Source organism: Anticarsia gemmatalis, chromosome 3 (genome assembly GCF_050436995.1).
Source record: "Anticarsia gemmatalis isolate Benzon Research Colony breed Stoneville strain chromosome 3, ilAntGemm2 primary, whole genome shotgun sequence".
NCBI classification, from domain to species: Eukaryota; Metazoa; Arthropoda; class Insecta; order Lepidoptera; family Erebidae; genus Anticarsia; species Anticarsia gemmatalis.
Window position 1 is genome coordinate 1,209,655 of NC_134747.1, and position 21,620 is coordinate 1,231,274.

The 21,620-nt window shown below is 36.2% G+C and overlaps 1 protein-coding gene and 1 long non-coding RNA gene across 2 annotated transcripts in view; one reads left to right on the forward strand and one right to left on the reverse strand.

The window, feature by feature from the left end:
• The first annotated feature begins 7,456 nt into the window (after positions 1 to 7,456).
• Positions 7,457 to 14,766, forward strand: LOC142987163 (uncharacterized). The gene is made up of 2 exons (XR_012960507.1): positions 7,457 to 7,619; positions 14,367 to 14,766. It is a non-coding gene; the product is annotated as an uncharacterized LOC142987163 (long non-coding RNA).
• Positions 14,767 to 17,453: 2,687 nt separating this feature from the next.
• LOC142987099 (uncharacterized) overlaps positions 17,454 to 21,620 on the reverse strand; it is a 31,502-nt gene continuing 27,335 nt past the window's right edge. Inside the window, exons 37-40 of the mRNA XM_076135650.1 lie at positions 21,191 to 21,364; positions 20,900 to 20,978; positions 20,490 to 20,632; positions 17,454 to 20,226 (exon numbers count right to left, since the gene is read on the reverse strand). Coding sequence (XP_075991765.1) covers positions 17,620 to 20,226; positions 20,490 to 20,632; positions 20,900 to 20,978; positions 21,191 to 21,364 — 3,003 coding nt within the window. The 3' untranslated portion in view covers positions 17,454 to 17,619. The remainder of the gene's footprint in view (positions 20,227 to 20,489; positions 20,633 to 20,899; positions 20,979 to 21,190; positions 21,365 to 21,620) is intronic.

Sequence of the window (21,620 nt, forward strand, 5' to 3'; positions counted from 1 at the left end):
TGGCAGGTACTGAAATGTTCACTCGTTACATTACAAGTCACATCACGACATCTCAAAGTATTTTACGCGTTTAAAAAATGATATTACTGGCCTAAAATTATCTAAATGCTTAAATTACTGTAATATAATTGATTAGAATGACAAAATTTCGTAGCCGAGGAGCTTTGTGTGGGAAAAGTAAGTATGTTTTTATATTGGAAATAGAAGACATAGCTTTGAGAGAAAATACAGCTGTTTGTGGTCTCTACCCTACTAAGTAAGTAATCGTTTTATTACGGTGATTCCTTTAGAAGCATCGCAGAAAATACCTATAATTCTTGTTTCGGAGTGTCTAATAGACTCTACATAATGGGTATTTTCAATCCTACTTTTTAACCGTTGTTAAAACTCAGAATTTTATATGAATGGAGAGCGCCATCCTATCTACTTATTTGTATCTAGCTCAGACGTTAGGTTGACGTCTGTAGACAAAAACTAGGCCTACCTACTAATGATAGAGACTAGCGCAGGAAATTTTAAATTTTCTTAACGACACGTCTGTCGGTCATTGCATCCAATATTTTTTCCTTGCTTTTCCGAACGCATGCCGTGAAAAATAAAGTGTTTTGAACCCGGCAGAATTCTTTGGAATAATTCCAGCCAACCGCTCGCCGAGAAAAATTATCACAGTTTCGAAAATAAAATAAAAATAATTGCGTACAAAGTGCGCTGATCTTTGTAGCCAGGATTATTTACGATTTTAGGCAGACAGGTCGTCAATGAATACCGTCAATAATATTAGGTTCTAGGATAGCTTGTAGGTAGGTAGGTACCAATATTATTTGCTTACTCTAACATAATACGAAGGAAAATGTTGAGTTGAATTGACACAGTGATCTAGACTCTTAGGTACATTCAGGGTTTACAGTTTGTAGGTATTTTTGTCACTTATAGATTCTGGGCGTATATTCTTAAATGCCGAATATCCAGCTACAAAATATTGTTATTACCTCAATGTTTTGATGTGACGGACTTTTGATGTGGTTAAAATAAGCATGTCTATATTTTATACGTGATTATTTTTATTTATCTTCTGTATTTTCAGCTAATGAACGTGTTTTTAAAATTAGTCGCCTAAAAAAATATGACGCAAAGCGTTAAAGCAAACAATGTTCCCGCCAAAACAACTGCATTTCCCGCGTAATGTGTTGTTTTTTATTCTTGTTGGCTAATAACCTCTTTATCTAATAAAAATAGAATTTAAGAGCTATTTTAATTCTTGACAGATAACAGTCTTGTTAGTCGATTTTATTAAACATCGTCGTTACCTGTTTATGAGTATGTAGATGATTAAATAAAAAAGGTTACCTACTAATTTTTTTGTGTATTTAAATGCTCTTGGGAAACATTATTTTCAGCCAACAATACAGCTACTATGAATAATTGAATAAAGACAATATCGTACCCATATTATTTTTATTTTAAGTACCTAGGTAATGTAGCCTCTGCATCTACATTTTTGAAGTTTAATTTGAGCGTTTGATCTATTTATGAAATGCAGTAAAAGACGCGCCCACGGCAAAGTGCGCACTTACCGCGTATACAGTTAACAATATTCTTGATTTATTTTACGATCTTGTAGCGGTGGAAAACTCTGAAACACAGAATTTTAATTTCAAAATATAATTTCAGTTTTTTTGCAAGCGCAAATAACATTGTGATCTATTTTTAACTTTACATAAGACAACGCGTAGGTTCGTAAACGCAACTACACGTTTTGATAACAAGAAAATTAGTGATTTTGTTTTTTAGTTACCTATCATTTCATTTGGAAGAGTGTAAACACGTGTTGGATACTGAGTTCTCGAAGTTCTTGTGAGGATACTCCAAGAAATGTTAGTACTCATAGAATAATGATGTTTTTTATCACCGTTTGAATAATATAAATCTCTTCTTTTGTTATGAACCTACCTATTTCTGGATCTTTACTTAGGTAAGTATTCAGGTAATTGGTACACAAATACTCGTTTTAATTCGTTACAAAGTAACAGCATGCAGTGCCAATCGTCCGGAAGGAAAGCAGAGCCATCAGCTGATCATTGTCAAGCGTGAGTTGTGCACCGGTAACAGTCAAACCGAAGGGAACGACCGAATTAAAACGATTTGCGGTTTTGGCAAACTGTATTAATTGCAGAGTATTTTTATCGATGGCGCAGTTGCGTCCTGAAAAGGAAATTTTAATTACATTCTTAATTGACTTTGCTGTAAACAAAGTAGGTACTTACCTTCCTATCTATATCTACGCACTTACTTGATTTTATATCTCACTACCTTTAAAGATTTAAGAAGTAAACCAGCTTTTTTTTCATGCTTACACATGGAGATTTTTAGAAACATACAAACTAATACTGAAGTAGGTACAAACACCAAATAACAATTTTGCCAGTCACACAAATATTTTCCTTTTTAGGAATCAAACCCACGACTCTTGAGCACGGTTAAAGCAGCATGCCAACCACAATGGCGACATGGATAATTACGAACCTTGGTGAAACGAGAATCGAACTCCCGTGCATTATTGTACATTGCAATTTTCTATAGTTGCAAGCATAAGTCATGAACAACAAGTTATCTACAATAATTAACGGGTCACTAATTATTTTGTACATTTCGTAAATTCCTAGAAGTGTCGGACATAGATGTCACTCGTTCTATTTCAGTGTGCAATGACCTGAAAGTGTCAGAGAGAGCGCGGGCGACACTCAATCGACACAAGTTCATTTTAAACTAGTGTTTGGGTATTTAGCGGTTAGGGACATCTCTTAGTATGGATCTGTCCGATTTTAGATTAGGCATGCGATTCCGACCTATTCGAGACTTTACCAACTGCTTCTTCACAGCTGCATTGTCCCACCATCCCGCCCTCACCGATATCTTATACTTAAACAATTAACTCGCATCCCCACCAGTGCCCAAAGGAGATCCACTTTGGGCACTGGTGGGCCCAAAGTGGATTTTTGGCCTTTTTTTTAAAGTGATCATAAAAATCCTACAGGTTTTGTGCCGTGCTATTGCTTTAAATGGATATATGACATTTTTTTTTGTTGGACGGCACTTAAAAAAGGCCCATAAATGTATGGAGCTTGAATGATCTCCTTTGCATACATACATAAAAATTACGCCCTTTTCCCATAGACGTAGGCAGACAACAAATAATTTACATTTAAAATTGCCCAATACACATAGGATTCCCAAGGATAGACTTCGGGCAGGCGGTGGTAAAATCATCAGCCAAATCTTTACAGCATGATTTACATGACCCTACTCAACGTGGGGTCACACAGAAGTTTGGGGTATTTTCAGTTTATTGTCTTGTTTAGTTTCTTTGAAGGAGAATAAACAACCGCGATTTGTTTGATGAGACGCGATTGTTGGTAGCGCCAAATGATAGACTATAATGTTAATTAATGGGATTATAAAATAAGACATTGAGGATCGTGTCAAGAACTGCCCTGTCCTCTGCAGTTTTTGAATGAAAGACTTTTGTATTGATTTGGCACCGACAAATTATGGATAGATTAATAGTATATGTAGTTATGTATCTATATATGCCAAATGACAATGTATTTAGAACTAACAAATAATTTACCACATCACTGTCACACTCCTGAGCAAGACTCTACCTTCGGAAGAAAAGAGGTTTGATCCTACTCTTCCTCTAGGAGGAGACCCTTAAGTCCAGCGCCAAGATGTAACAAATTCTACGACTGGTAGTACTGTCAAAGTTATGTGTTATCCGTCAGTTAGTTTAACCAGAGGCCTTGATGATGGTTTACATTTTTATTTTTTAATACAGTATGATCAATCCCGTTTCGTTCTGTCGAGTCACAGACGAAATATTCGCAACATCCGCTGCCCTAAAATTCGTAACACGTTGGTAGTTTCTTTGGAATGTAGAATTTATAAAAGTATTTTCCTTCTTCGAAACGCAACCAACTTGTTTCCTTTATTTCTAACAGAAAACTACTTAATCCCAAAGTGATGTATTCCAATTCAAAATATTCTTATAACCACTGTTTCAATTTGTCATATCATACTGAAACTTTCGAAAATACTGCTAACTCGATAAGAAACGGCAAGAAACAGTATTCCGGACTGCGGTTTCTTCTCACGTGCATCTCGCTTGCTGTTTTTCTCAGTATACTCTTTACAAAAATAACTTATTATCTATCAAATTACTTTGAGCTTAACATTGCTAGAAAAATAAAATTCTTTCCACAAATATCACATAATTTTATTGATCTTAAAACTGCATCGGTCTGGTTGGCAGGCCACAATGTATATTATTGTATGCCTAGAGTGAATGAATCATGTTATTTAATAAGCGCATCGCGGTACTCAAGGCCTCCACTCACGGGCTCAGCGCTTCTAGTGGAATACACTGAAATAACCACTTTGTTGCTACGTTTTATACGAAATTGTGGGTTACATTTAGTACTTAAATCCTTTAATATTACCTGCTAGTTTGTCACTGGACTGTTGTGGAAAACTTTATAGACAGAAATATTAAATTCTACTTAACTTTAACTGTTGCTGCCGTAGAAAAAGACTCATAAAAAGAATGGTTTGTAGTTTTCGGTCGAAGATGCCTGGATGCGAGTAAAGCAAAAGAAGTTTGTATCGATCGAAGCAAGTTCTTTAGTCTGTGCTTACCCCTATGAGAAAAAGGTGCGATTTTATGTGTCTCTATTCCTAATTATCCTAGGTATATAAGGGTTTCAAGTACGTACATAAACTTTATTTACTTAGTTTCACTTGCTACGAACCCTACAAACTTCTTTTGATTTTTACATCCATACATCTTGTCATACAAGACAACGGTTAACCTCCTTTCAAGTTCACTAACTGTAGAGGTTATTTGCAACACTTCGTGGAATAATTGCACTATTAAAATGTGTATGGAAACCAGCTGTTTCATAATACGAATGATTGATAGTTACTTGTAACACACACAATGGAAAATTTAATATAATTAGCTAATCCTAAAATAACTCCTAACATAGCACTTTCAAAATATGTAATTAATAATAGAAAATTTTTGTAGCCCTCCGCTATAAAACCGTTTCGTTGCAAAGGAGGAAGCAAATCTTTAAGAAATCAAATAGCACTGCTCGTGTTTGCCATATCCTTAATAGTGATCTTCTTTCTTTCTTAGTAAATACAATGGCTGGCATTCAGATCAACGACTTCTCTATTGCAATTCGAATAATCTAACAAATCTGGCGCTAAAGTCATAATACTAGAAAGCCAAGCTAAGAAAGCTTAGTTTTCCTAAACGTTAATAAAATATAACCTTCTGGAAAAGCTTTCGTACAACGCTACCTACACTAACTGAACGTATAAGATGAATCAGTAACCACGTGTTAGTAGTTACGTTTATAGACACTCAATATGTTTCTGTGGATGTCGTGCGTAAAGTGTGATCTATGGCCTTTATTTATAGCTAAATTACCTATGTAATAAATAGGTTAGTAAAGAATTTGATGAGAGAAACAGTTTGCAGACCACAAGAATCGTGCCTTCACATTTACTTACCCCTCTATTGGTATCAAGGCGTTTTATGTGTGTGTATGTAGCAATAAATAAAATTATAATAGAATACCAGTCTTACCGAGGAGTATCGCGTTTTAACCCTGGTACTTGGTTGTGGAGATCAGCTAGGCAGTCGCTCCATGTATAACACTGGTATCAGCCGGTGGGACTGGGAGCTGACTCCAAAATAGTTGGAAGAAAATCTAGGCTGAGTAGATATAATGAAATGTGTGAAACGTGTATGAATCTGATGAACTCCGATGAAATATCTATTTAACTTTAAAGTAGCTCTGGCATGGACCGGCCAGTAAGATATTCTTTTCAAATCACGTCTGTGGTGCTGAAAATGGTGTTAAGTCTAGAGCACCTGTAAGCGAACTACCTTAACCTGCCTGCCTTGCCTGTTAGCTCTAATAGATACCTAGTCTTATGACTATAAGAATCAAGATTTAAACAAGACCTGACACGACCATGGGTTCGTGTTAGGTGAAAATAGAATAGTTAACACTAATGGTATAATAGTACAGTAACTGTAGTGGTTGCATATTATTAAGTGATCATCCTGACAGTGATAAGACATGGCGAAACAGACGATAATGGCTATAGAGAGACCAAAACACTAAAGTTTGAGTTTGGGAATTATTTATGAATAGGTAGATAATGATTTTGTGGATCGCGAGATTGTGACTTCATTTACCATTTACGTTCTATAATTCACTTAAGATTAAATGATCTACTTTAAGACTTACTTGCATTTGTTTTTAAAGTTCAATTACTGAAAAACATAGGGCGGGCGAAACGCCAAATTATATTTTGGATTTTCAGGAACAATTGAATTAAAAATAACAATAAAAAACACACTTAAAAACTTAAGACAATGACAATAAAAAAAGGAATTAAATACAATATAAACAAGAAAGGAGCATTTAAAAAATCGTCATAAAATACAATGCTCCATTTTACACTGATAAATATTAAAAAAAAATAAAAATAATAATATGAAGATACAAGAACTACATAAAAGTAGCATTGATGTGGCTTAACCAAGGTTTTGTTGGAGACACTTGGGTGAGATAAACGATACATACGATTGTCTTCGTGTTTCTATTGGATAGACCATGCAAGTAGGCTAGTAGAAAAATAAAACAAATTTTACAGGTCAAATGAAACCAACCTATTACTATGAGAATATTAAAACCAATGATTGATTTCAGTGAATTAAAGATCCGAGGTATCAGCGTCGTGGTAACGACTGTTGTCTGTAAAAAGCTCGAGTGCATAGTACGCGCACAGTTAAAGAATCACACGCACATACGAACACCAGCGCGGAAATAGCCCGGTTTATCATACTCCATAAACGAGAAGAGTACAGGCACGGACTCTACGCCACTGGAGAATTCCAGCCATTTAATTCCACCATTTTCTAACAATTTCAACAAATTTACCGATTTTTTAAAAAATAAACACGTATCTAATGTTTATAACCACTCAGCAGACGCAGCGTGTAGTTATAAGTTCAGTAATATTCATATTTTCCAGCCAAATAACTCCAGTCATAATCTTCAGTAAATATTAAACATGCGCGTTCAATAAATAAACTCACAGCAAATAATAATACACGAGAAACTTCACGAAAACAAAATATAACTATAAATTATTGACACACTCCACCGAATATCTCAATAAATTCGATGGCCACGTTCAAGCCAAAACGGTATGTAAATAAAATCCAAAGGGACATCGGTGTAACGTGAAAAATTGTAAATAAATACACAAATGTTAACAACGAAGAATTTCTACAAGACAGCCAATTAATCACGTGCGTCGCCAAAAAACAAAAAATAGAATGTATTCGTCACGTTTTAAACAATTAGATACATATATATCAAGCTGTGCTCCTCATTTTCTCTCAATCTCGTCTGTAACGCGAAAGAGGTAACACACAACATGAACTCCCACGAAGGAACCAATCTTGTGGCGACATACTGCATCTTGTTGCTGCTGCTCATCTCGCTGTGGCTCATGTACTCAGCATTCTAAGGATCAAAGTAAGTACAGTGCCTGCTTGTCAAACTGGAGAAAATTCTCCGCTTTTCAAACGTCCAATAATATAATTTTCGCTTCAATAAAATTCGTGACTGAGTGTATTAGTGCGGTGCGTGTGAATCAAAAATAACACGGGGATAGATGCGACGTTTTCTGGATTCTTATTATAAAATGTGTGTCATATCAAAGGACTGACAACTGCTTTGATTTTTAATAAAGATTTTTATAATAATTGTGTTGTTATTCGACCCGAATTGAGACATTGGAATTTGCATGAGTTGTAGAATGTTGCGGAAACTGTAATAGATTTTTGGCTGGAGTGAATCGTAGAACGATACAGAGATAATATAATTCGCAGTTTATGAATTCATATTTTTAGATTTGTTTGGAGTTTGCTTTGTTTTCCGGCTTTGCGTTGATTAATGTATGTTACTATAACCATCATTATGAGGCATCATTTCGTCATTTCTTAGAAAAAAATTGAAACAGATCAAATGACTAAGGTTGTTTTTCTCGCGAAATAATTTTCACGTTCGAATGATCTAGATCCTGTGCGAGTTTACGTAACGCCGTCACCTTTGCATTCCTCATAGTCTTAGCTCTGTGGAATTCGTAATAAACAAGCATTCCGAATGACATCTAAAATCGTCATCCAGGTATCCCACATCTACAACGTTAAACTAGCTTTTCAATTTAAGCTAATAAATAATAAATAAAAATAAATTTAAGCTCTTGATCAAAAAATAAAACAGAAATCTATAACGATTTTAGACCCAAGCTATATTAAAACGTAAAAAAAACCTTATGTAGGTACATAAGGTTAAGGTAAAGGTAAACCTACTTACTTCAAATTACTTTAAAGAATAAGTGATAGTCGAATCCTGCGACCCACATGATATATTTTTTTTCATATAATGCATCAGGTTTCTTAGATCATTACATCTATGACACATCGCCTCTGAATATTTCTACCCATCAACACTCTAACCTCAACGAGTTAACTAAACGAGTCTCCTCAACAATAAGGAAGCCTTTCTATGGAAGCCTTTTTTGGTTTAACTTAGTTTGCCAGTTAGTTTAGCTGCAGTTAATAATTTTTTAATTAAGATATCTTTTATTTCTGCCATCTTATGATATTTTCAATCAATTGATTCAATTTCCAAAATGAAAAAAATAACTGTAGCATCCTTCCAAACTCAAGTCGGGCCCTGTGCTGTGACGCAAATTTGGTGTTCTACCGTTTGGAAGAACCTCCAGCGATCAGTCCAGCCTTATACGTTGTGTTGCAACCATGCCGATTAACGCGGAGACAGTGAACCTTGCAGCCACATACATGATCCTTGTCATCCTGCTGTTCTTCCTTTGGCTACTATACTCCACCGTGTTCTAAGTTAACGTGTAAGTGTGTGACTTGTGATAAGGATTTGATATTTATTTCTGGATTACTGTGAAAGGATGCTTTAAATTGAGGAGGAAGGAAGGTTGTCTCGTTTGATAGTGATGATGTTTGTCCCTTTTTTGGTTTAAACGGAGGTTGGGAATCTTGTGTTAGAAATTGAGATTTCGTTGGGTCGTCTGCAATTTTTGATGTGCAAGTTAATTGCCTGGAATCCGAGGACACCTGTCACTTACCAACAGTCTATAACGGTACATTCATATTTATAATTTGGCGTGTGAAATGGGCGTGGCGTACGTAGGCGACTGCGCGCGGCTACGACAGTTCCAGAGCTCGTCAGTTCCTTAGAGCCTCTTGTCCAGTGAAGGTGTCCAGCCATCATGCCTAACCACGAGACCACCAACCTCATCGCCACCTACCTCATCTTGGTGCTGCTCCTCGCCAGCCTCTGGCTGCTCTACTCGGGAATGTTCTGAGGTGCTTTCTTGTACGTGATTGTTTTTACCTTTTACGGAATTATTACACATTTCGTGATTTTCCGCTGTAACTGGTACTCGTGATAAAAGTGTTTTCTTCAAAGGATGGTAGATAAATACCAATAGCTAACCTATTTCTAAAACATAAAAGTAACAATTCTTCTCGAAAAAAGACGGTTTATTTAACTCCAGCTGTTAACAAAAACAATAACAACTCGAACAAGATCAAGCGCAAACGTAATCCCCAATTAGCGTCAAAACTAACCCATGCTTGATAAAAGAGAAACACACCTGTATTTATATAAACAAGTGTAAAATAACAATGAACATAAAACACATTCCATGTGTCGAAATGACCATTTGATCATACGGCACCATCGAGATATGGACGCAATATCTAAAATAGTTCACGAACCGGCGCCTGCGTCTCCTTCGCAAAATCATAACATTCCCGCGGCTAAAATAACCGATATAATCTAACTGAAATGCTGAATGGCCGCACATAACACATATAATACTGATATATGCACACAAGCTTTTTATTTAGATGAGAATTGTACATTTGCCAATTGTTTTTATTTCAAACGATGCGGTTCAAAGCTGGACGGTTGTAAACATGTCAGCATTGTGACGGGAACTCCCACACTGTATGCAATGGTCCTCGGTTAAAGCCAACATCAGCAAACCTAGAGAGATCAAATGTGCCCGGTTGGCAGATTTGTGTGCACGAAAACGAAAAAAAGTCATTCAAAACAATGTGCGTAAGATGTCCCATATGTCAGCGATCAAGACGTCAATGTCTGTTTTGTTTTATTTGCGATCTTGTGACCGGCTTTAACAGATTAGCGACGTTGATGTTGATAAATCTATTTCTATTGTTTACATTCAGTGTGAAAGTATAAACAAAGATTTCACGGACGACAAAAGTCACATTCGTTGATTGTAAATTTGTCTAATTATTATCATTGTTTACGGCGGACTTGAACGTCGCGGTGCAATTTACGCGGTTGCGCTTCATAAATAAAGATTTCGTAGACGCTTCGAATTCACTAGATAATTAAATATTCAGTAAACAAGTACGTAATATGTCTAACGGATGTGAAAAAATATCACAGCTATCGTGAATTGCGTCAATGAAATGTCATGGAATAAATAAGCAAATAGAATTGTAGTCAAATTGAATTTTCTTGTACTGAATTTTGCGTGGAAATCTTGTTAGATGACCTGCACTAACAACTTAAAATATTGAAATATGAAGGACGATACGTTTAATACAAAACAGAAGACTGGAATTCTGCTATCTTTAGCTCGATAATACTAATGGGTTCTATTAAAATATACACTAAACAAATCATAGACCAAAGTTAATCTTTATTACAGCAGGAAATTAGTGAATCTAGATAAAAATAGACTTCAAAACAAAATGCATAACACGCAAACATTTTAAATTTAGAAAAGAGAAACACATGGCAACACAATTTAAAAATAAAACAAAATTTGTCTCCGCGTATCAAAATAGCTTTTAAATTCTATTTCCAATTTGAATTAACCTTCACTTTTTAAATAGAAAGTGTTAAAAACAATAGTGGAAATGACGTAAATCGGACGAAAAGATTGATGATCAAACTAAATCTAACTTTGAGACTTGTAAAAAAGTAGTGACAGTTCGGTTAACGATTGCGATTAATCATTCTACAGACGTATACCTCCGATGAAAATAGAAAATCAACTTTTATTCAAAGTTTTACGTTGCCAAGTCTCGTTCGAATAGAAATGTCGTTAAAATTCGAGTTATAGACGAAGTGTTGCTGAAAGGAAGGTTATTGGTGAAGCACATTTTATTGACGTGTTGGCAAATCGGTGTTACAACACATCCGACTTTTATTATTGTTAGCGAGACGTAAACTTCCACAAACGATCCGTTAAAAGATTTGAAAATAGTTGGGATTAATGTGTTTGTGGTTGAGCCGGAATTTGAAGCCCTTGGTAATAAACAATAGGCGCCTAAGAAAACAACGGTATTTTTTGTCGGCTCTACTCATATACTTTATCAAACTAACAGCTTTTATTGCCTGGTGATGATGATCGTATTCAAATTACTCTGTTAAACCGTTAAAGATTGAATCGCTGCTTAAATTACAATAAAAAGAAAAAAAGTTGTTGTTATCTCACTATGATACTGTTGCATTACACGAAAGTTCATAATTAAGCTTTAATCTTTTGCCTTTCTATCTGCCTGTAACTTTAGCAAAACGGAAAAGTTCTTTTGATTAAAAAGTATCGCTATGTGTTAATATAGTTTATAAATTATCTGTGACAAAATACACCAAAATACTTTCAGTAGGCTTTGCTTGAAAGAATAACAAACAAACAGTCATTTTCACAAACTTTCACATTTACAGTTGTCTAGTAGGATGTTTTTAAGCAAAAAGCCTAATCTATGTAATTATTATCACCATATCCCAGTGCATAGTTCAAGTCTTCATTTACGTCAATCACTCATGAAATGTGCCAATCTTACCCAACTCTCTCCGTCACTTTACACAGTTGTCATGCCAGTACGAAACAAAACATCTGGACAATGTACATGTTATTGTTTTATTTACGACATATTTAATTGAGAAGCTTTCCATATGGTTGACTTTAAGTACTTTTTAAATACGCGTAAAGGAGAGTATTATTTCTTGACAAGTCTGATGACTTACGCATGTAATACGATCACAGCAGTGATTTCTTAATCGTTTAAACATTTGCTTATTTTTTCTTACGCAAATGTAGATTTCTGTGTATGGTCACTTTAAACTACGCCGAAGTTATAAATATCAATTACTTTCGATAATTTTGTTAAGTTTAAAACAATTTACATAGAGTCATGTGAAAGACTGATAGAAAACATTGTTGTATGACATTACAGTTTTCTGAAACGAACTTATCTGAAAGGTCATTTCAGAGTCCGAGATAACCAAGATCTGAAATAACGTCTATAACGACTCCTGAATATCAGAACGATTATAAATTATATTTATCAGATAGCAATCAAATCAATTGGTAGTTAAGATTAACAAGACATCAATATGACTAATCCCGTGAGCTATAAACTGTCATGGCGTCAACATGATTAACATCACTGCCACTTTAGTCCATTGAAATGTTACAATTTGAAGGCCGAATATTGCATTTCTTAGAGGACGCAATTTTATTTATGGAACATGTAGGGGGGGTCAATAGAAGCTTAACTTGAAGTTTGTGGGGTCGCCACTCTTGTCCCCCGGCCGCCATCTTGGAAAAGGGGGTGGAAACACTTTTTTCGCTATATCTCGGAAACTATGCGTCTTACAATAAAATTGTAAAAGCATAATTTGTAGTAAATTATTTTGCCGACAAATATTTTTAATAACTTTTTGCCCTAAATTGACAATTAAAGAAGTTATAAGCAAAAACGTGCAAATTTTTTTACAAACATTTTCTTCTTCGCTCTATAACTTTTTTTGACGACAGTCGCGCGGATCGATCTCTGAGGTTAAGCCACGCTTGCCGAAGTGGTTCTGTAGATGGGTGACCAATGTACACATATCGAGTTGCTCCGTGTTTCGGAAAGCACGTTAAATTGTGGGTCCCGGCTGTCATTTTCGAAGATCTTTGACAGTTGTTAACAGTAGTCAGAAGCTTGAAAGTCTGACAACCAGTCTTACCGAAGGGTATCGTGTTATATACCAGGTAACTAGGTTGTGGAGGTCAGATAGGCAGTCGCTCCATGTAAAACACTGGTATTCAGCTGCATCTAGTGAGACTGGAAGCTGACTCCAACATAGTTTGGAAAAAAGACTAAGTTGATTTATATACATACAAAAAAATTACCAAAGACCAATCTTGTAGAGTATTTTTTGGAGGAAAATTTTTCCCTTTAATTTTTTTTAATTTCATTAATTACAAATTCCGTTACAGCGGTTCAAAGTAGACCGGGTTCGGAAAGAAAAATTTTATAAAAAAATAATCACTTTTTTGCTTATAACTTCTTTAATTGTTAATTTAGGGCAAAAAGTTATTAAACATATATGTAGGTAAAATAATTTGCTACAAATTATGCTTTTACAATTTTATTGTAAGATGCATAGTCTCCGAGATATAGCGAAAAAAGTGTTTCCACCCCCTTTTCCAAGATGGCGGCCGGGGGACAAGAGTGGCGACCCCACAAACTTCAAGTTAAGCTTCTATTGACCCCCCCTACATGTTCCAAAAATAAAATTGCGTCCTCTAACAAATGTAAAACTCATGTAACATTTCAATGGACTACTTAGCGAAGGAAACGAGAGATTTTAATTTTATTGCGATATTTATGATCTTTCCATAAGCTCGCATTTTTAAACATCATAAATACAAAGTTAATGGCGTAATCTTGTCCGCGAGAGATGATTAATAAACCTCTATTAGACGATTAATATTCTTGTTTGTAGAACTGTTTTAAATTAAATTTCGCTTAGCGACCGTCACAAAACACGAATATTCTAATCATGAAAACGCTTGTATTCCAGCACGTTTAGTCGCCTACACGCGTCATAATTTCATGATATGCCTCCTCCATTTTCATAAATAGTTGTGACTCTGCTCAGAATTTAAACATAAATAACTCGTTATTGCGACTTTTAAAGACACACTAAACATCTCAGCTATTTTTTTATCTGTGCTATAAATAAAATATATAATATATCTTGTAATTTAAAGTGCACATTGACGTCAGATATATTTCCTGTAGTTTTATAATTATATTGAAATAGTTTCGCTGGAAATAGTTGCCAGAGTCGATCGTAAAAATGACACGACGGCCGCGAATTTTATTTATAATGATTTATAATTAATTTGATGTCTGTTTGTTTCAGATGCCGTCCAAACAACTTAAATTCTAGACCAATCCAAGATGGCGGTCCACAAACGCTATAAAAACTTTTAATATAAGAAACCGTAATTTTAGTAAATAAGTTTAAGTTAGGCGATGTACACCCAAGCATTTAAATAAATTTAGACCATGGAGGATGGAGGGAGTGGCAGGACGGAGCTCGGAACACCTGGAGAGTGGACAATATGGAAACAGTGCTGGGCATTCCAATATGAATAAAGTCTAAAGTAAAAGTAATGTGAAAGACAACAGTAAAGCAATAATGTAATCATTCAATGTTGAGTTAGCTTATTGTTGATGTTCGGTGCTAACTGCTAACCATCTCGTTAACGATGTATCGTTGTTGAGCTAAGAGAGTTTTTGTAATAAAGGCTTTTTTAGAATATACGCTTTTTATTTATGCTTTGAAAGAAATAGCTCCTTTTAAACTTTAGGCTCTATATTTTCAGTAACCCGTACCGAAGTCTTTATCACTGATAAGAAATTGATTAAATCAATATTTTTTATTTCTGGGAGAGGCTTTCTTACCTATACCTACTGGTTACTCTAGGTCGATGAGTTTACCTGATTACTAATTGCTAAAGATTTTTTTAGAAAGCTATTTCAATTCGAGACTAAACAGAGTCTACTTATTAACTCTACCTGACAGACAACTGACAATTAACATAAACAAAATAAGGAAGAGAGCGAACAAAAAAAATTCACAGGAATTAGACACAGGTGTAATCAAGACGTTTTTTTGAAGAGTTTAAATTGTCTGGAAAGTTCATTGTGTCTTCGATTAAGTGTAGCTTTTAACCTGCCTTTAAAAAGGAGAAAAGTCAATGTTTAACTGTTGTTTTAAAGTAAATTTTTCAAATTTTTCTGCTGACCAATTTTCAAAATGATTATTATGTCTTTTAAGTATAGTAGTAGTAAAGTCAACAGAAAACTTTACTGCATCAGCATTATGTTTATTCCCAAATATCTTTTATACGGTCCCGTTTATTCACCTTGACACAATATTCTATCATTGTGCCACGAATAACAGAGTTCAAATCTCGGCTAAAACAACACAATGTAACGTTTCAAAGTTGCATCTGGGATTTGTATAATTGAAATATTCTTGTACCCGTGACACCAGAATCATTTGAACCGAGTTTCTCTATGAAGATTTCGTTTTCACTATCTCCTACTCGCAACTGCGTCTACATGAAGACATTTTCCAGGGAAAAAAGGTATCTTATTTATTAATCCTGGTTATAAATTATCCATGTGCTAAACGTCAAAATCCGTTCAGTATTTTCGTCTTGATTGAGTAAAAAAAACCCACCCATCATCGAAACTTTTGGATCATTAATATTACAATCTACCTATACATACAAAACCGTCTGTAATACCCTATATCAATTAAAAATATTTCTTACGAAGGTCCCTTAGACCTTTAGGACTATTTATCCACTCAATAAGACCCAGAAACTGGAGAAGTACATATGTATATACAGAACCCAGACAACACCAGTTGATTGATATAATATTCCATTAAAAACATTAACACAATCCCACTAGACGTTAATAAACAATCTCTGAAGGAACAGATGGTAATATGACAGCAGTGATTTCAATTACACATTTTTGGCACGATACACAAACATATAATACAGCAGAGCTGTGGAGATCACAAACAGTTTTAGAATCAGTTTCTATTTTAGGATATTTGGACCCACTTCTGGATATCTAGCAGGTAGCTTATCAGACAGAATTATGTCAGTTGGTTGGTTACTTTATCTAGGAGATAAGTTATTTAATAATTATCTAAGTATGCTAATATTATAAAGCTGAAGAGTTTGTTTGTTTGATTGTTTGTTTGTATGAACGCGCTAATCTCAGGAACTACTGGACCGATTTGAAAAATTCCTTCAGTGTTAGATAGCCCATTTATCGAGGAAGGCTATAGGCTATATATCATCACGCTACGACCAATAGGAGCAGAGTACCAATAAAAAAATGTTACCAAAACGGGGAGAATTTTGATCCATTCTCTCTTATGTGACGCAAGCGAAGTTGCGCGGGTCAGCTAGTTTATAATATTGTAAGACATGCCCTTAGTTTTTAAAACGCAAATCAGAATATGCATGCAATTTACATATAGATTAACTTTCCTGTTTTCCAGAGGTTAATGATCAGAACAGTTGCTTTTGTGTAATAATAAAACCACCTAAACTAAACCACAATAATGTCATAATATGTCATAATATCAATTAATATAAAATTGTTAATTCTACTAAGTACTTATTGTATATCAAGTACTTATGATATAAAATACAATCAACAAAATGTAAAAGTATATTAGTCTAAGACAATGTAAAGTAGTAGCTATAATTAATTCTTGCACGCCTAACACGGCAGATTACGGTTTTTGTTTCAAAACCACCAACTGTATACCTGGTACCACCTGTATTCTGTGCAAATAAATATTTCATTTCATTTCATTTCATTTCCTATAAAAACCAATCAATCAATAGTTTTTTTACATTCATTTTTTCTACAGCCCATGTAACTTATTAAACTATAAAAATTTGGAAAGGGGAAGGCTACTCACTGTCCTTAATTAAGCAAGCGAGTTAATAATTTAGTTGAAAGTGTATAAAAGATTGTATTTTACGTATTTATTATTGAATTTCAAACCTTTGAAGATAGTTGTACATCGAAAACATTGCATTCCTGATTCAGTGGTTAAATGTGAAGATAATGAAAGTTATGCAGAAATAGTTGCACAGTGGGCTCGGGGCCAAATCACTGAGATCTGTGATAAGCTTTGAAGATCCGTGAATGAGACTTGCTGAGAATATGACGATTGACATGACGCACGCACTGACAAATTAAACGATATGTCTTATAGCTAGTTGCGTTCAAACGATTTGTGAGGTAGCTAAGTATTGGCGAGGCCTGTGCATTAATAAGTAAGAATTGCCACGGAATTTCTCGTTGCTGGGAGATTAAAGTTCTTTTTCGTAGTTTTCATCGAGTTCATCGCATCGAGAGCTACTGCTGAACTTTGACACGATCAAAACGAAAGGTAACAGCTTCAAATGTTTATTGAAATTGTGAAGTTAAAATCGTCAAATAAATCTAGCATAATACTAAAAACAATAACAAGGAATATAAAACAAATACTACATCAATCAATATATGAACTAGATATAAAAAGATACGAATAATAGCGATCAAGTAAAGTAATCTAAAATAATATGTGTTTACTGCTTTTTGTATCTCTGTCTTGGGCTTCTACTACGTTTAGAACCGCTATCTGGAGAAGATGATGTACTAGATTCTTCTGTTTCCTGCTGGTCTTCATTATCTCCACTCTTCGGCTTCGACTTATAATAGTCCAGAGGAATCATCATACGTTTTTTCTTATCCGGTGGTTTTCCATTCTCAGGTTCTTGCGAAGTGCTCGGTTTACCCTCGTCATAACGCACACGAACTAATTTCCTATTTTGTTTAATTGGAGATGTGGCTTCATCTACTTTTTCAACTTCTGGGGCATTTACAGCGTGTAAGTCCATGGCTGCTGCAGGAGACTTGAATCCTGATAAAGATAATTTGTCTGCATCAGCACCTTCGGAGACGGAAGACGGCGAGGCACGTACATCAATGTGTTTCTGGCTCCGAATATTTGCCGCAGATAGATTACGTTTTGGAAGATCTTTATCTTCTTGAGATTTAGGCTGAGCTGAGTCACTTTCAGATTCTTGCGATGGACTGCTGTGTATAATAGCAACCTCTGGAACTGATGAGAGTTTACGTGAAGTTCCTGAGGCTTCAGCGAGGCTAGGCTGACTCCCTTGAGGTACTCGGATTTTGAGGACGAGTTGAGTATCTGAGCGAATGTTTTGAGTTATCTCTGAGAGTGCAGCAGGCTGATGACGCCGGTCTGCTGATGCTGTTCTAGGTTCTGCGGTAGCTTGTATGTCTGCTGGGGGTAAACTATCTGCTTGGGGTAAACTATCCGCTTGGGGTAAAGTTTCTGGTTGGGCAGAACTATCTGCTTGGGGTAAATAATCTGCTTGAGGTAAACTGTCCGCTTGGGGTATAATGTCAGTTAGGGGTAAAGTGTCAGCTTGGGGTAAACTGTCCCCTTGGGGTAAACGGTCTGCTTGGAGTAAAGTGTCTGCCTCGGGTAAAATGTCAGCTCGGGGTAAAGTGTCTGCCTCGGGTAAAGTGTCAGCTCGGGGTAAAGTGTCAGCTCGGGGTAAAGTGTCCGTTTGGGGTAGACTATCTGCTTGGGGTTTACTATCTGTTAGGGGTAACCTATCTCCTCGAGGAAAACTGTCTTCTTGAGGTAAACTGTCTTCTGGCGCTTGTGTCTGCGGCACAGCTACTGTAGCCTCCTTCGGTTTGCTTTTTTCAGCAGCTCCAATATCGAGGATCATTTCAGGGTTTGCATTCAGTAAACTATCTTGTGGAGAATGAATAACTAACGCAGGTAAGCTGTCCAGTTCAATTTTATTATCTGCTTGAGTTACAAGTTCCGCACCAGTAATATTTTGTACACTAAGGTATTTGTCTCGCATTTGTTGAATTTTTGAGTCCGGTTTACTTTGGTCTCTTTTTCTAACACTGGTAATGTCTTGACTACCCGATGATTCTTCAGTAGTATCCTGATTTCCTGAGCTTTCAAGTGTGCTTTCTTCCTCCACTCTACCTCCAATGCTCGTATCTTTAGCTTGTTCGTCGGCGTCAATTCCGAATGCTTCCGATTCGTCTTTTACCTCTGCACCGCTGGTTTCAATTTTTCTTTCCAACGTTTCACTTTTTTGAGGAGCTACTAGTAGTTGACTGGTTGATTTAAGAATACTCATAGTTTTTCTGGGCAGACTACCACTCATATCTTTGACACCTGTTAGAGTTTTACCCTTAGTTTGTGAGCGATCTGAGGCTGATGAGCCAGCAGCGTCATGGGAGGAACTAGGCTCTTCATCCTTTATGCGAAGTGTTCGCTGTGCCATCGGCGGAGCTGCTGATTCTTTGTCAGTCTGAAGATTTTCATCCTTATTGTCACCATCATTCATGTCTAGAGTATACATATGCTTTTCAGTTTGTTCTTCAGGTGGAAACAGACTCATACGTCTACTGTATCTAAGTCTCTTTTCTCTATCCATTTCTCTCGTAATTCGTCTAGCTTCATCTAGCTGTTTAAGAAGTGCTGCTGTCGCTTCGTTCTCTTCTTCCAGCGTCAGTTCGTCTCTAATATCCATTGACGAGGCGGTCCTCAAACTCGTGTCAGAATACCTTCCCATTAGTTTCTTTACGCTTTCAGCAACTCGTTTTAAAAATCCAACTTTAGGTTGTTCAAAGTTAACGTCTTTGGAATCTGTGTCATAGTTGGCTTCTTTCTCTAGTTCTGGTTCGGATTTCACTTCTCTAACACTCTGTGTAGGACTTACTTGCCCGTCACCAGTTTCGGGTAGATTACGTTTTGATGATGTTTCTCTAGGTACCCACGATCCTGTTGATGCAGCCGACACCTGTCGAGGAATACGACCAGAAGTGCCTGCAGTGGCGCCTGATTTAATTTTTTCGTATGAGTAGAATTTTGGTAAATTTGAATCCTTTTTATCCCCTGCTTGCTGCGATTCTGGCCCTGGAGGAGGTTCGGGTGGATCTTGGCCGCCTGGCCACTTGTTAATGTCCATATCCTTGTCTGCGATATTCTTCATGCGAGTGTGTATAGTCTTCTTACTTAAAGGGAAGTGGGCGAGCAGATACTCCCAGTCGTCGAGGTGAAGAGTTAGGACTTGAGACTTGATCCTCGTTTGATAGGAGTGCGTGTACGGAGTATCACGCACTAGTCCTTGCAACTGAAGAATAGGTTTATTTTGATATTAATTGAATAAAGCCTGGTATTATGACTTAATTCTTTCACTTCTCTCAAAGACATATTTTTCGTATTTTATTCTCAAAATACATAGCCAAGAAGGGGATACATTGGGGGACAATTAATGTCCTGCAACACATTTCGTCAGCAATACCGGGTAACTGGCAACCCAGCATTGACTAAAAAACGTGAGTCATAAGGTAATACTTGTCTTTCGTCCTAAATTAGTGCCTTAAAAATACTTACGATACCGAAGTAGGACCCGGCTGGGTAGACCCTGGCAAGGACCCTGTCAGCCTCCACCATTTCCTCCGTGGTTTCCTTCACTCGGCCCGTGTGGATCACGTACATGCTGTTCGTGATCTCACTCTCTTTCACCACATACATATCTGCGAAGATCGGACACTTCTTAATGACAGGATTTTGAGGCGTTTGGGTTTAAGCGAAGATGTAAGTGGTTTCGGTAATGGACGATACATTTTGGAAAACATTGGTAACCTTTTTGGTTGGTAAAATAAGGAGAAAATACTGATGAGACAAGGCTTTGTAGTTCTACTACCAAGTACTACGTTATATGAATTGTACTTTTTAAGGTGTGGTCTAGGGTTCGATTCTTTCGGATATAGATTGCCAGCTTTAGTAGATGTAAAACTTACTTTCATTATAAGTGTATAGTCTTAGACAGCCGACCAACTGTCGCAAGAAAGCCGGTTCGCATTCTTCAAATATATGATGCTGTAAAATAACCCCCACAGTAAAATAATAAATACAAAAATGTATCTATCAGGAAGCCGAGGTTTAGTATTCATATAGCTTATAAGATGGATTAACATTTATAGGATACTTTTTACCCCGGGAAACCTATTCAAGCGGTGGAAGTCATGGGTAGAATAGAAGCTAGTATCTCATAAGTTAATGCTCGTATAACGGCGTATTGAAACTCCTACCCTGGCGATATGATGTAGGTAGGCAGCCGACATGACCCTCAGCCGCAGCGACAGTGGAGCATGCTTCAAGAAGTGCGGTATCTGCATGCCTCGGGACTCGCGCCATAAGTGCAGCGTGTATTTGTTCACTATCGTCACCAGGTTACGAGATACGCGGTTGTTCTTTAAAAACTCCTGGGAAAATGAGAGAGGGTAGATTTAGACATTTTAGTACTTTTTGTCTTAAAATTTGTAATTTTTAGTAAAGCATAGGAATGACACGAATTCCTATATTCATAAAATCTATATAAGTGCGGTCCAATTTTACTGGAATACTTAAATCCGCGAGATAAATTGACAATAAATGGTCTTAACAAATTTAGGTTTATTGCATTGAAATAACTCTCGGTACTCAATGTACTCATAAAAGAATATTACCATGCTGTTTATA